This window comes from Stegodyphus dumicola, chromosome 10 (genome assembly GCF_044657685.1).
Source record: "Stegodyphus dumicola isolate Sdum_Otavi_A_Nest chromosome 10, ASM4465768v1".
In the NCBI taxonomy this organism is placed as follows: domain Eukaryota; kingdom Metazoa; phylum Arthropoda; class Arachnida; order Araneae; family Eresidae; genus Stegodyphus; species Stegodyphus dumicola.
This window is the reverse complement of record NC_140777.1, coordinates 138113224-138129643: the sequence shown is the minus strand read 5'-3', so window position 1 is coordinate 138129643 and position 16420 is coordinate 138113224. Positions and strand designations below refer to the sequence as shown.

Genomic DNA, 16420 nt, shown 5'->3' with positions numbered 1-16420 from the left:
AGTAAAATGCATTTTTTTAATTCTGTGTCTTCCTTTTTTGTTTACTGTTTGTAGTAGGTGCTTTTTTTTATTAATATGTCAGACAGTGATGCTCAGTTATTGCTCATGTTTCTGTTTTGAGTAAAACATATTTTTTTTATTCTGTCTTCTGTTTTCATTTACTGTTTGTAGTAGGTTCTTTTTTTTTTTTATGAATATGCATTACAGTGAAATAGATGATAGCTTTCCGTCATCTTCATACTCAGATACATGAGAATATATTACGTCAGGTGAAGAGGATTGCGACTATTCTCCAAAAGATGCTCGACATTGGGTACGACTTGATATGAAAAACTTGCCTATGCCACCTTCACATTTTCCATTTAGGTATACTGAGTTTACAAGGTATAACACTGAAATCTGATATTACATTTTACTAGTCTAAAAATAAATGGATCAAAACTTCATTCTTTGGGATCTTTTTTATTAGCAGTCTTTTTTATTATACAATCATTCTTATTTATATTAACATCTTTTTTATTACACTATTAATCTAAACATTAAATTTTTTCTTTATTTTGTGAAAGTAAACAGTTTTTAGACAGCAAAACTTGTACTTATTTTCCTCCAATACATCACATAACTACACACACCTGTGTAAAAAAACGGTGGCACTACTGTGAATCTTGCATGTTTTCCGCAGCAGTTAAGGGTTAATAGACCTTCTGGGAAAATTGCCCCTTTTGGCTAAAAAAAAGACTCAAACCTTTTAGATCGTTGACTACAGCCCTTTAGACATCTTTATGTGAGGATTTGAGAAGGAAAGTTTTATCAGACATCGCTGGTCAAAAGCTTCAGATTTACATGCCTAAAGTTGTAAAGGTGGTAATGCAGTATGGATGCTCATTTCATTTATGCTTTCAAACGTGTGAAATGAGATGAAGTATCGCCTACACAATCCGAGCTACAAATGATGCTACAACAGTCAGAGCCACAATAAATTTTCCATGAAATTTTGCCTTGCTCCAGAAATCCTAATCTCTCCCCTTCATTACGAATAAAGAACATATGTACATAAAACAAATCATTTAAAAGGGGGGGGGTTGAGTTATCTGAAAGTAATAGCCATATTCATTCAAATAAATGAATTACTGTTATATTTCTAACATCATTAACCAGAAATTTGTACTAGCATGCATTTATATATCCATATCACATTGAAGACGATGTGCACATAAAAAATAATTTGAACCCAGGTTACCCAAAATGAGTCTAATCTAATTCATTTGGATAATTTCCAATGCACTCATAATATTGTTAATTAAAAGTATGTATTAAAATATGTATATATCATTTTAAATAACAAATGAGCTGTTTCAGTTCTTTGATCCATATGTCTCGATATGTTACATCATGTTTTCTTAAAAAAATGAATATGAAATTCATGAGAAAAATTTAAACTATATAAATAATACTTTGACCCAGTATTTTTTAAATATTTTCAGTTTCTCTCCCCTTTTTTTTTTTTTTTTTTTTTTTTTTTCCTTTCAAAAAATTAGTGACATCCCCCCTCTTAAAAATAAATGCAAAATATTTCAGTTTAAATGGGGGATAATTTACACATAATTTTTTGGGAGGGAGGAGCAAGGATCTTTTTTTTGGGGGGAGGGGGAGGAGCAGGTAAACAGCTGAAGCACCACTAATTTTAATATTAATTAATATCTCAGTTTCACTTGAATAATTTGCAAAATGTTACAAAATTATTTACTTTAAGGCCAGCATCCCATAATTCTCGACATAACTGCATTCTGTGATGAGCTAGTTTTTTCTGAGCTGTTGCCACAAATACTTCTGTTTCAGTAGTTCTTATTTTTCCATCATTTTCCTGCACAAAAGAAAGATACATCGAATTAATATATCTTTAGTTTAAAAATTTATGATCAATAAGCTTAATTTCTTTTTAAAATGGTAGCTCTAAAATTGGTTTCAAAATGCTAAATACAGAGTAATTCAAAATGATATTTCTGAAATTTACAAACACAGAATTGGGGGGGGAATCAAATAAAATATAAAGAAAACCATCCATACTTTATTTAAAGGCATTTAATGCAACTTTTTTCCCAGTTGCACAAACAATAAAAAGACGATAATCATGTTCTTGACAATATCTGCTCCACACACACTTTGTGATGGTCTCCAGATCAATAGAAATAAATATTTCAGAGCACACAGTTTGTAGATCTTTTAGCAAAGAATATCTTAGCTGCAGCCCCAAAGATCTAGCATTTAATAGATTCTACTACTAATTTCCAAGTTTTGTTACGATCGATTCAAAGCAACATTTTTAAAAAACATGCACGATATTCTGATGATATTCTAAATCTGTTAAATTTCCTTTTATATTTGATGTAAACATGTCTAATATAAATGGAATTATGCTCATCTAAATACATCATTAATATAAATGGTATTATACTAATCTGAAATTAGTTCAATAACTAACAAACTTCTTTTCTTGCAACAGTTTTCTATTGTGATATCATAATTTATATCTGGTCTGAGGGTCTTATGATCATTTTCCCTTACCATCAACCTCTCAAGAGGACTTTCCAATTACTATATATTTTGAGTGCCCCCTGTTGTACAGACTCTATATGCTTACAGACATCTATGCCTTCTCCAAGATTTGAACCTGGGCCCATTGGAATGGCAGTCAATGTCACTAACATCTGTACGAGCATGGCAGCCAATGAATTTAAACAGAAAAACCTTAGCCCATCTAGCCAAAATCACCATCTTGTGCACAACCCTAATGTTCATATAGCAAGATTTTAGAGTAAGTTTGCATACTATTTGCATAATTAGTTATACCTATATTTAAATATCAAGAAAATTAGTTTGAAGCACTACCAAAATCATATATATGCCAAATAATCTTGTGCCACAAATTTATAATGTTGAAGATTGTGACTTTAAATTGAAATTTTACAATTAATATGCATGCTTTAATATACAATGCGCAAAGTTTAAATATGAGTCTACAAAATTGAATAAAGTCACTTACCTAGCAAAACTGTTCTATAACCTCAAAACAACATGCAAACACTTGTTAATTTGATATATAAATAACAGAAATTGCATAGGTAGGAGGAATGCATACAGCATGTAGTTTTGACAAGGTCACACTATACTTTTGTGAATGTGGCCTGCTTGATATCAATGAACTGCCTGCACACATGTTCAGAGTAAAGACACAAATACACACTGTTACTACCAGTGGTTCCAAAACAGAGTCCGTTATCAGCAGAGGAAATGACCAAATGTGAGAGTTGGTAACAATGACAGTTGCAATAAGTATATTTTCAGTTTTGCTATTTGCCTTTCAGAGCTAATTACCTATATTTCCTGTACTAATGCAAGAAACATTATAGAAAAAAGGCTGGCAGAGGTTAGATTCCTTTCACGACATCCGTTACAATGTCTGACACTATACCTTGAACATAAATACTTACTTCATATTGCAGTACCAAAAGCTTGGAAATGCACCCAAGTAGCACGGCAACATTGGTCGCGAGTCATGTTGCAAAAACATTGCAATATGTCATCTTTAAGATGCCCAGATGTCAGCGAAACTCCGCTGTTTCGCAACAGTTGTAAAGACGTCTTTGCAGATGAGGTTTATTTTGAATAGATGTTGTTATTGCATCTTTCTCAGGTTATATTTTGGTTGTGAAAGCATCATATCACGACGTCTTAACAATGCCTAAATATTCGCAAAATTCGACCTTTTCGCAACAGTTGTGAAAAGGTTATTATGTCCTTGTGTTACATATTGATTTATGCAGAAAAATAAGCTTAATAATTAACGTATTTTTCTTCTTTTTTAAAATTTTGTATTCCTTGTATTTTTCTAAAGTTTAAATATTTTATCATTTTCTAAAAACCAAAAAATACATTTTTTTCTCTTTAGACTAAATATTCATGATTAATAATAGCCTTAATTATTTTCAGTACTTTAAAATATATTTTTTAAATAACTTAGATTTTAAATTACGATTATTTAAGATTTATCATTTTTTCTTAATCCTTTAGATTATGTGAGAGTAATTATGAAAGTGGTTATTATAAATATATAACAATAATAGTACGTTTTAAGTAAATAAAACTCAATCAGACATAATTAAAAGTAAAGCTAGATTATGTGGGTGAGAAAAAGAGCATTTCTGATTATAATAGCATTATCACATTTATTTCTGTTAAATCTCAGAGACAATAAAAATTGCCCGTCATAATAAATTAGGAAGCATAAGGTAATATAATCAGTTTTTTACCTGACTTCAAGTAAAAATTTATTCGTGTTTCATAGTAAAAAATATAACCAATAACTTCTTTATCTCCAAGGTATGCAAATGAAAGACTGTATACAGTAGTTAATAATGCATCAAAAATATTTCATATTAAATCTAATAACCAAAAAACACTTCCCATATTCATATCTAAAATGAAATAACCTAACATATAACATACATGACAAATATTTGAGAAAAAACATGAACTAGCAGTGTTTGAAAGTATAAATAGCAGAAGGAAGGTAAGAGAACTAAAATTTCCAATTAAAGAAAAATAATTAGTTTTTTAAACAGCAAGCAATTAAAAGTGCAATAATTATGGACTGCAGTATTTACTAGTAATGCTGATGTTTCTTAACACGATTTCTTTCGATCATATGTAAATGTATTTACTTCCCTTTTAGTTTCTATATTTTAGAATAGTGGTAGATTAACAATGATCACTTCATGCACTTTTTATAATCAATAACTTTCCTTTTGATACTGTACAGAAATAATTTATATAATATAGTATACGATAGTAAATCCAAGTATATTGTGTAATATTAAAAAACAGTAAGCTCTTAGTTAAATAGCACACGATGAAACTTTTTGATTCTATTTATTATGAATTTCTTTGTTATCACAGCATATAAAAAGTAAGCGAAGAAATTAGAATAGACTTAAATTTAATAAAGAATAAAACCTAATTTCCAACATTCATTTATTGAGATAATCTAATAGACAAACATAAAGGCATAAAAGATGGGAATTACACAGTGTTTGGAAGAATAGATACCAAACGAGAAGTAATAAAACTGCAATTTCCAATCAATAAAAAAATATTTAGTGTTTTTTAATATTACACAATATCACATAATTATAGATTGCAACATTTCATAGTACTACTAATGTTTTCTTAACACTATTTTTTTTTATCATATGCGGAAAGTCTGAGCACCAACCTTTCACTATGAACAAAATAATCAATTAATATAAATGATATACGATATAGGACTTAATAACCGAAGCACAATGCTAGCCAGATGTCATCTTTGCCAAATTACTTAAAAGAATTGTTGGAACCTCAATTAATTGTGCAGTTACTTATTCGAATTTGGCAGCTAGCCAAAGCACTCAAACCTCGAGATGTTCGTTTATATAAGCATCCGGTAAATAATGTACATGGATTGTCATCGGCAGAGTCATTGTCAATGCAGTGTAACTTCCGGCAATTTATACGATTGCATTAAACCTTTCGACGGTTCTTCTGATAATTTAATAGAATCTTTTTTAAATGGCCTAGAAGAATTATTTCAACTGAATAGAATTATGAACAATATTCATAAGACTATATTTACAAAAAAGTATTTATCGGGATCACTAAAATGTTTTATTACAAACCTTTAGAAATAGAAGAGAAACTGTGAATAAAATCAATTAAAATTTTTGTTCACAGTTTCTCTAAGGCAACATTTATTAGTAATTTATCAAATCCATTAATTTTGTCGTTTTCCATCAAAAGTGTTAAAATTTCTCTTTTTCCATTAATTTTTCTGTTCTGCTTCTCCAGACTGTCGGTGAGTTTTCCGCTGTATTATTGGACAGCCATTAAATAAGCATCGTCTTTTAACACTGGACATTTTCTTGGAATTCTTAAAATCACCCCATTTTTATCCATGAATACATCTTTCATGCACAATAATATCTTTGCGAAAATTGTACTTTTGCACTGTATGCGGTAAAATGTTTCATATTATGTCAGCATATTAATTCAAATAAATTCGTCCTTACTTAAAAAATAATAAATAAAATCATATTTCAGCAGTGAAATAATTGCTAACGTGATTTGCATTGATTCTGGAAATATGATTTTTTAAAATATACAAAATGCACAATTTACTTTATAGATTAATTTCATTTTTAAATATTTTGCTATAATATATATAAAAATATTTTTATTATTAATTATTTTAATAAAATTTTAAACAATAATTTAGCACATATTTTAGCACTAATTAAATTTAACCTTTTCGCGACGGCGCACCTTTGTTTAAAACGCTCGTGCGGGACGGAAGAGAATCGAAGGCAGTCACCGTACAGGACGGAGGTTTTGCATCGTTAAGCCTAATTTTATAACAAAAATCAGAAAAACAAAAGTTTCGCTTCTAGCATCGTAATTTTTGGTATCATTTTAGATTATTACTTGAGCTCTTATATATGTTAAAATTAGCCCTTAAAACATTTATTTCTTTATTTTACATGGAAATATACTTAAAAAATTGCTTATCTTCCATAATACTTTTCGGAAGAGCTATTCAAATTATTCTAAAGTTTTAATTGATAAAATCCATCAATAAAGTTTAAAATTATTAAAAAGAACACAATAAAGACTATTTACAGTAAGAAGTAACAAAATTTAAAATGAAAACGAGCGTGGTAAATTTCGAAGCACAGAGAAGTATCACCTTGTAACTCTTAGAAAAAGTATCACTTTTTAACTCCTTAGAAAATGAATCACTACTCTCATTTGCGTTAGTAAATGGTTCACTAACCATACTAGGGTATTCTTCCTCTGATAAATAGCGCCTCCTTCCCGTCATAATAGACTGGAGGTGAGGCTTTCCTAAATAAAAAAAGAAGGAACGGAAATATATCTGAAGGCAATGCAAAACGTAAAAAAACTCCGCACAGTAACCCTAAAAGACCGTACAAAGTAGAGCAAAAAAATAGAATAAAAAAGGAATTGGATATAAATCAGATACGAGAATGTTTTCATTAGCACGCAGCGATTTAAAGAGCCGAGCTGCGTTTGTTTACATTACGATTTCCCCCCTCCCCAGCCACAGCTGACAAGCAAAATACCAAAAACAGCCAGAATATAAACAATCTGAAGGTCAGAATACTAAAACTACGTTCAGTTTAAATGTAATGGACACAGAGTGCCATCTAGTGGCTATTAAAAATTGTTTCAGCTTAAAATGCATATCTGCACTGCCCGTTCACTTGGCCAGTTCTCCAGGAGTGCACGGGTGAACCGCCGGGCCTCACATGCGTCCGTACGAAATGCATGTATGATTCGCCCGTCGCGAAAAGGTTAATAATTCGAGTATTTATATTACATTAGATAATCTACCTTAGATTAATAAATATATTTAGATGAAATAAAGCAATGAAACATTGCAAAATAAATCTTGTGCAGACTTCAGATTCTTGAAAGAGCAGATTTAGTCTCTTTTCATTCTTAAAGTAATGTGAATTCATGAACTATGAAAAAGATGCTAAAACGACCACATCTAAAAGCGACCATATCATGACGTTTCAGCGGCGTCGAAAAATTGCCAAGATGCGTAAAAGTTACCACAACCACTTTGCAACCTCTCAGACCAGTTTGCAACGTCATGTGCTACTTGGGCACTGGATTGGAGCTAACTCTGTTCAACAAAGAATCACTTTCATTTCGCTCAGATGATACGAGAGTTCATATTATGAAGAAAGATTGGCTAATTTTGCTAGCACTATCACTACGAGCAAAAAGAGCAAACACCCATCACACCTAGCATTACAATTTGAACAACCAATACCCAAGATATATACATGGGGTTGTGATCCTCCCCCCCCATTTCTTCGGCGCTTCGAGTTCTCCTCGTGCATGCGCGATAAGCATCTCATCTCTGCGCGACTGGAAAAGAAACCTTTTGCCTGTTTTAACAAGTTCATGTACGCATTTTACTCGTCGCTGAGATTTCTGTTATTTTATCACTATGTACATATTTCGATTCATTAAAAGAATTTACTTTTCTATAAAAAATATGATTCTCTGTTTCAAGATGTTTTAAAACAGCCTTTGGATAACAATACTCTTGGAATTACGCACGTAATCGAAACTAAAGGTTCTCCAATAGCAGCTAAGGCTAAGCGCCTGACAAATTGGCTGCCACAAAAGCAGAATTCACTTATTTAGTGCAAAAAGGCATTTGTAGTCCTCTCCACATGGTAAAAAAACAAAACAAAACGGATGAGTCTTGGTGGCCTTGCAGGACTACCGTAAATTAAATTCAATCACTGTTCCAAATAATTATCCAATTAGACATCTACATGATTTTACATCTAATTTGAGCAATAAAACTGTTTTTTCAACATTAGACCTCAAGAAGGCATATCACCACATACCAATGAATAAAGAGGACAAAAATGGCAATAGTCACTCCTTTCACAGGGTTCATAGCCACATTTTAGTTAAAAAAATAAGCACCTATAAGCACTTTTCAAGCACATTTTAAGGAAAAAATAAGCACCTGTCTAATTACATTATACACAACTGCATAACCTTAAAAGAAAAATTAGACTTGTAATTTAAAATATGAGCAATGCAATATTTATTACGAGAATGAGCATTACCTCAACAATGGAAAACAATTAACTTTTTTTTTTTTTTTTTTTAAATTTTAAATGACAGTTCAATTTACAGAATTAGTTTACAATGAGAGGGAAAAAAAACTATGCAGAACTAAACTATATTACAAAATTTAATGATGATATTTCAGTTGAAAATATAGAAAATAAATAATAATAATAAGCCATATTAATTGTATTCGTTTGGCACCTAACAATAAATACAATTTATTTTTCCACTCATATTAATATTTAAATAATTTAACTTAAATCAAAATTCTGAACGTTTTCTAAATTTTCATACCATAACAGTTTTCCCTTAACATATATCCCAAACAAAGTAATTTAAGTAAAAAAGAGGCACATTTCTGAAATCAGAAGACAGGAAATTGCTTCATGCAGTCATCCTTTAACAGTAAAAGCTTAACTAACTCGCATACTCGGAAATTTCCGGATAGTAACTGGGAAAAAGAGAAGTGGGGGAGACTGTAGCCGTTCTTTAGATTTAAATTTAGGCTAAATAAATGATTTTGACATTTCGATATGTGCATCATATAAAAACCAACGGAACTGAGAAATATTCTGCTTAGAAAGCACAGTAAAACTCTTTTAAGTGTTCATAAACAAATCTCAGACTGAACATTAATTTATCAATGCGAAATACCGCAAACATTATTGCGCAATACATGCGGCATAATTCTTCCATATGTGATATTACGCAATCGGAATCAACACCTGCCGGTATTCGGAGAATAAAGAACTAAATAAAGGAAAAGAAAGAGACTTACTAATCTGGGGTATTTCTGATTCTAATTTTCAACAGACTGTATTAAATTTCCGGAATAGAATCAATCTTCGCTTGGGTAGACCGCAAAAACTTTTAGTCCTATTCAATCCAGATTGGACAGTGACAAAAAAAAGTCCGCTGCTTCAATATTAGAGATTTTGCAGAGAAACTCCCAGCCTCCATACTGTATAATGTATTGGCAAAGAAAATGAAATTATTTTGACTATTCGATTACTTTCCTTTTATTTAAGCCATTCCGAATATTATTCCTTAGAAAGCTAATCTGTGTAAAAACACACCCATTTTTGGAAGTTTATCTATACTTCAGCGGTTACTGCAACTATATTATTATAAATATTCATACATATGCTCATAATATAAGCATAACGATCACAATAAACACGAATATGAACTGACCACGCGGAACGAGAATGCAAATTATTAAAATCTTGATAGAAATTCAAACGTGTGTAGTATTTGGGTGGGAGGAAAAGAATACCAAATATATAACTATATTACAAAATTTAATGATTATATTTTTTTTTTCTACCGTTTTCGCAATTCTTTGGCCAATAGAACGACGTGCACCTGTCTGTACTCTCACGCGGACCATAGGTTACCTTAATGCAGAGGAAGGGGGGGAAAGCAATTTCCGGGAGTATGATTCACCATCTGACATTGCATATAAGGAAGAAAAGTTGTTTATTTAGTTTCGGCTTTGGTACAGGGGAAAAATGCGCGTTCATTAAAAACAAAGGATTAAAAAAAAGCACTAAAAGCAAAAAATAAGCACTAAAAACAAAAAAATAAGGGCTTTAAAGAAAAAGTAAGCACCTATAAGAGCCTTTATATTTTATTTTCAAATATAAGGACTTATAAGCACTTGTAAGGACCGCTACGAACCCTGCTTCAGATTATTCGAGTTCAACTACATGACATTTGGTTTACGTAATGCTGCGCAAACCATGCAAAGATTACTCGATCAAATTCTGTCAGAGTTAAATTTCTGTTTCGTCTATATGGATGATATTTTGATTGTTTCATCATCCCTCGATGAACATATACTTCATATCAAAGAAGTTTTTAAGAGATTAAAATGTTATAATTTGACTATCAACCTTCCTAAATGCCCATTTGCTGCAGAACACGTAAAATTTTTAGGTCACATTATCAACAAAAATAAAACCATTCCTTTGCCAGAAAAAATTAAAGTTATCCAAGATTTTCCCAAATCTAAAACTGTTAATGAAAATCACACTTTTTGGGGGAATTCTTAATTTCGATAGGAGACCACGCTGCTGGAATTCAACTTTCTTTAAATGGCATGCTCGGAAATTGTAAGAAAAATGACAAAACACTTTTAAATTGGTCAATAGACACTGAAACAGCCTTTGAGTCATGTAAACAGCTTCTGACACAGGTTACAACTTTAGTCCACCCATACTCAAAAAAGAAAATTGCTCTCATGTGCGACACATAAGACAAAGCCATAGGCGCTTGCGTCCAACAGCTCAATACACAAACATGGGATCCATTAGGACTTTTCTTCAGAAAATTGAGCGATACTGAACAAAAGTATAGTATGTACGACAGAGCTGTTAGCAATATTTGCCACTATCAAATACTTCAGATATCTGCTTGAAGGTACGACCTTTACAGTATTTACAGATCATAAGCCGATCACTCACAAAAGCATTTTTCCAAAAGTACAAGCTCTCTCCACGACAAATTAATCAACTTAATTTTGTTGGTCAGTTCACTACTGATATTTAACATGTGAGTGGTGCTGAAAATAGACCAGCTGATGCTCTTTCTCGCATCGAAATGGTTGCTAATGTCATTCCTATTAACTATGAATCTATGTCGAAAGCATAACAGAGTGACACTGTGCTCCAATACTTTTTAGACAAAGAAAATCCAGTTCTGCAATTAAAGAAGTTAAAAATGCCTGAGAGTTGTACAGAAGTGTATTGCGACATTTCGCATGGTAAAATCTGTCCTTTTGTTCCAGATAGTCATAGAAAACTTGTCTTTTCAGCTCTGCATAATCTTTCCCATCCTGGACCTAAAACAATGTTGAAGTTAATTAGTGACTTATTTGTCTGGCTCAGAATGAAAAAGGATGCAGTGGTGACGGGCAGAGACCGTCACCACTGCTCTTTATGCTGGCTGGATCTCAAGATTCGGTGTGCCTGCCCAGATCATCACTCATTGTGGTAGCCAATTTTCGCAGTGAATTCTTTCAAGAACTAGTCAAGAACTTTGGTATTCGCCTTTCTCACACTCCCGCATGTCACCCACAAACCAACGACATCACTGAAAGGTGGCACAGATCCCTTAAACAATCCACAATGTGTTACACTTCCGAACACTGGACTATCGTATTGCCTTCAGTTCTTCTGGGACTTCAGGCCGCTTTCAGAGGGGAACTTAACTGCTCTCCAGCCAAACTGGTGTATGGCCAAACTCCGTGTCTTCCGGGACAATTTTTTATGCCTCCTGAGAGCAACATTCCGAGGAGAGACTTCCTAAAAAATTGAATTATAATCTAGAACATCTTTGTCTGACTGCTACTACCAATTACTCTAAAAAACAGATCTTTGTGTATAAACACTTAGATAAATGTTCTCATGTTTTTCTGCGGGTAGACACAGTAAAACCCTCGTTGCATATACCTTACACTGGTCCGTACAAAGTATGTCGACTTGGTGATAAAACTTTTACCATATCTAAACAAGGACATGATATCACTGTATCTATCGACAAAGTAAAACCTACTTATTTAGTCCCAAATGAAGTATTTGAAATTTTAGTTTAACTGATGTAGATAAGACCTCATCACAGCAACCAACCTATCCAGTAAACGAACAGCCACCTGAAAAATGTGCTCCTGAGAAAGCAAATTATCAAACTCGTTCAGGACGTCGTGTGCATCTTCCTAAACGGTTTGTGGAAAACTAATTTTTTTCCTCTGTTTTTCAGATTTTTAGCACATTTTTTTCCCCGGAAGGGAGATGGTGTGGGACTGCATTCCTTCGGCACTTCGAGTTCTGCTCGTACATGTGTGATAAGCATCTCACCTCTGAGCGACTGCAAAAAAAAAAAAAACTTTTGCCTTCTGTTTTAACAAGTTCATGTACGCATTTTACTCATAGCTGAAATTCCTGTTATTTTATCACTATGTATGTATTTTGATACATTAAAAGAATTTTATTTTTCTAAATTGGTTGTCTAGCCATTAATCAGACCCCAAATATACTATCACATCACTATTTTATGGTATCCGCTCAAGTCAATTTTTGCACTGTAGGCTAATGTTATGTTAATAATATTCAACTATTGTAATGTTGCACGTCAGTTAAGCTTCAATATATAATGCACATTGGCAAACAGAGGATATCTTTAAGGAGTATTTGCACAGGGTTATAACACTCCTTTGGCATGCTTCCAAGCCTTTCTCCAATCAAGTAAATGTTAGGAATTTGAGTGAACTTTTCAGCATGGCAAACCTGCGCTGAACAATGCACACGAATAATAACTTGTGGTCAGTTATTCTATTAACTTGTGGTCAGTTAATAGAGTAACTGACAAGATAACATTTGAGAGAAGCCACAAAGACTGAGTATCCTCACACACAGCCACTAGAGAGATGGTAGTTTATCATTGTGATATAAGATTCTGGACCTAGGTTTGGTCAATAAATATTATGGATAGGGAGGAAGACTAAGGTAAAGATATTTCTAATGTTAACTTTTCTATTAGAAAGAATGACATATTTTCATAGTATAATCAAATATTAAATAATTTTTATGCTACAAGTTATTTTAAACCTGAATAAAAATGTTTCAGGAAATGTTAATTAGAGCATACCAGTTTTAGCTTTGATTCCATTAAGGCAAAAATGCGTTCCACACCAATACTCATGCCAACACAAGATACATTCTTGTGCTTTGAGTCAAACATTCCAACTAGATTATCATAACGTCCTCCGCCTGCAATACTGCCAACTCTTGTCGACTCACCATCCATGTCACTGAGATTAGATTGATTCCCTAATAAAGTTTTCATTGAAAAATGTTATCAAAAATTTTTCAACAATGGTTATAACATTTGAAAATCAATATTACTATTATTATTCAAAATACCTGTTAATACAGCTTCAAAAATGATCCCTGTGTAATAATCAAGACCTCTTGCTAAACTCAGATCAAAACACACCTATAATAATACAGGGTTAGTAGCCACATTTTAGTTAAAAAAAATAAACACCTATAAGCACATTTTAAGAAAAAAAAATAAGCACATGTCTAATTACATTATACACAACTGCACAACCTTTAAAGAAAAAATAGACTGGTAATTTAAAATATGAGAAACTCAGTATTAAGAGAGAATGAGTATTACCTCAACCATGGAAAATAATTACATTTTTTTTTTTTTTTTTTTAAATTTTAAATAGCAGTTCAATTTACAAAACTAGTTTACAAAGAGAGGACGAAAACTATGCAGAACTAAACTATGTTACAAGATTTAAAGATGAAATTTCAGTTCAAAATAGAGAAAATAAATAATAAGCCATATTTATTATATTCGCTTGCCACCTAAAAATAAATACAATTTATTTTTCCACGTATATTAATATTTAAATAATTTAACTTAAAATCAAAATTCTGAACATTTTCTAAATTTTTATTGCATAACAGTTTTCTCTTAACAGATACTGCAAGCAAAGTAATTTAAGTAAAAATAAGAACATTTCTGAAATCAGAAGACAGGAAATTGCTTCATGCAATCATCTTTTAACAGAAAAAGCTTAACTAGCTTATCATACTCAGAAATTGCCGAATATGTGAAAACTCCGGTTTTTTTAGCATAACTGGAAGGGTATATTGTAGCCGTTCTTTAAATTTTTTGGCTAAATAATGCTTTTGACATTTTGATATGTGCATCATATAGAAATAGCCCAACGGAACTGAAAAATATTCTACTTAGCAAGCACAGTAAAACTTTTAAGTGCTCATAATCAAATCTCAGACTGAACATCAAAATCAATTATCTTTGCAAAATATCGCAAACGTTATTGCACAATACATGCACCTTAATTCTTCCGCACATGATATTACGCAATCAGAATCAACAGCTGCAGGTATTCGGAGAATAAATAACTAAATGAAGGAGAAGAAAGAGACATACTAATCTGGGAGTGTTTTTCATTCTAATTTTGAACAGACTGTTGTAATATCTTGTTATTTAAAAAATAACTATATTAATTATTGAAGTGGCAACGCCATATTTATATGAGGTACCTGTTGCTCAGCAACAGAAGAAATTGTTTAAAAATGATAATTCTGAAGTTTGACCAGCTAGTAGATGTATGAAAATTTTGCCACTTAAGATTTGTATACAAATTATCTATCTCCGTAAACTAAAAATAAAATTTATGTTTTACTAAGAAGATTATCTGTTTTGTCAATTACTGCAAAATACATTACACTGTGCTAAATTTCCAGAATAGAATCATTCTTTGCTTGGGTTGGTATTATTCAATTCAGAATGGAAAGTGACCAACCAAAAAACATCTGTTGCTTGTTTTGCTGCTAACTGTAACGGTTTCAATATTCAAGATTTTGCGGAAAAAGAGGAGGATCCCCCCCCAACTTCCGTACTGTGTAATGCATTGGCAAAAAAAATGAAATTATTTTGACTATTCGATTATTTTCACTTTATTTACGTCATTTCGAATATTATTTCTTAGAAAGTTAATTCATGTTAAAACACATTTACCCATTTTTGAAGTGTATCTATACTTTAGCAGTTACTGCAAATATATTATTATAAATATTTATACATATGCTCATAATATAAGCATAACGATCATAATAAACGAGAATATGATCTGACCATGCGGAATGAGAATGCAAATTATTTAAATCTTGAGAGAAATTCAAACATGTGTAGTCTTGGGTGGGAGGAAAAGAATAAAGAATGTACCAGAATTTTCTATGGCTTTTGCAATTCTTTGACCAATAGAACGACGTGCACCTGTCTGTATTCGCAGACACCAAAGGTTACGTTAATGCAGAGAAAGGGGCGTATAGCTATTTCTGGGAGTATGATTCACCATCTGCATTCCAGATAAGGGAGAAAAGAGTTTATTTAGTTCAGCTTTGGTACGGGGAAAAGATGCAAAGATGCACGTTCTTTCTTTCTTTCTTTTTTTTTTTTTTTAAAGCACTAAAAGCAAACAATAAGTACTAAAAAACAAAAAATAAATGCTTTAGGGGAAAAGTAAACACCTGTAAGGGCCTTTATATTTTATTTTCAAATATAAAAACTTATAAGCACTTGTAAGGACCACTGCAAACCCTGTAATACACTTTAAATATCAGCAAAATATGTATAATTTGACTTGAAAAAATAGCATTAATAATCATTAAAATAATTACCTTGTCCAATACATCATACAAATCACAATAAACGAAAAACAGCTTCATAGATTCTAAACCTTGTTTTGCTAATTTGTTCTGAGCAAGATCTCCTGACTGTAACAGTTCATCTACTAACTCTGCACCACCATGTTTTTTAACATACTGACCAATTTTATCAGCTACATCTTCAGGTAAATTTTTCTCATTTACCATTTCAGCCCTAACTTCTTCCCATTCTGTCTGCCAAAAAAGAAAAATTCAAACAAAATTAAGTTATATAAGTTTCTAAGTTTATAAACAAACATTTCAAATTTCAAAAGACTCAACATAAAAAATTCACATTATTTAAAATCTTACTTTGTCAAGTTTATCAACAGATGAGCAGATCGTTCTAAATTTATCAGCAGGAACACCACAAACATCAAACATGCCATCAAGAACTTGCCTGTGATTTACCTGTACAAAAATATATAAATGCATTACATAATATATTAAAATGCACA

The 16420-nt window shown here is 31.8% G+C and overlaps 1 protein-coding gene across 2 annotated transcripts in view; it reads right to left on the bottom strand.

Moving 5' to 3' along the window:
* The window catches only part of HisRS (histidine--tRNA ligase), a 51205-nt gene that overhangs the window by 4139 nt on the left and 30646 nt on the right, over positions 1-16420 (bottom strand). For both annotated transcript variants that reach the window (XM_035353543.2, XM_035353542.2), the window contains 5 exons: positions 16275-16373; positions 15936-16157; positions 13635-13707; positions 13360-13541; positions 1748-1864 (listed from right to left, as the gene is read on the bottom strand). In XM_035353543.2, the coding sequence (XP_035209434.1) occupies positions 1748-1864; positions 13360-13541; positions 13635-13707; positions 15936-16157; positions 16275-16373 (693 nt within the window). The remainder of the gene's footprint in view (positions 1-1747; positions 1865-13359; positions 13542-13634; positions 13708-15935; positions 16158-16274; positions 16374-16420) is intronic.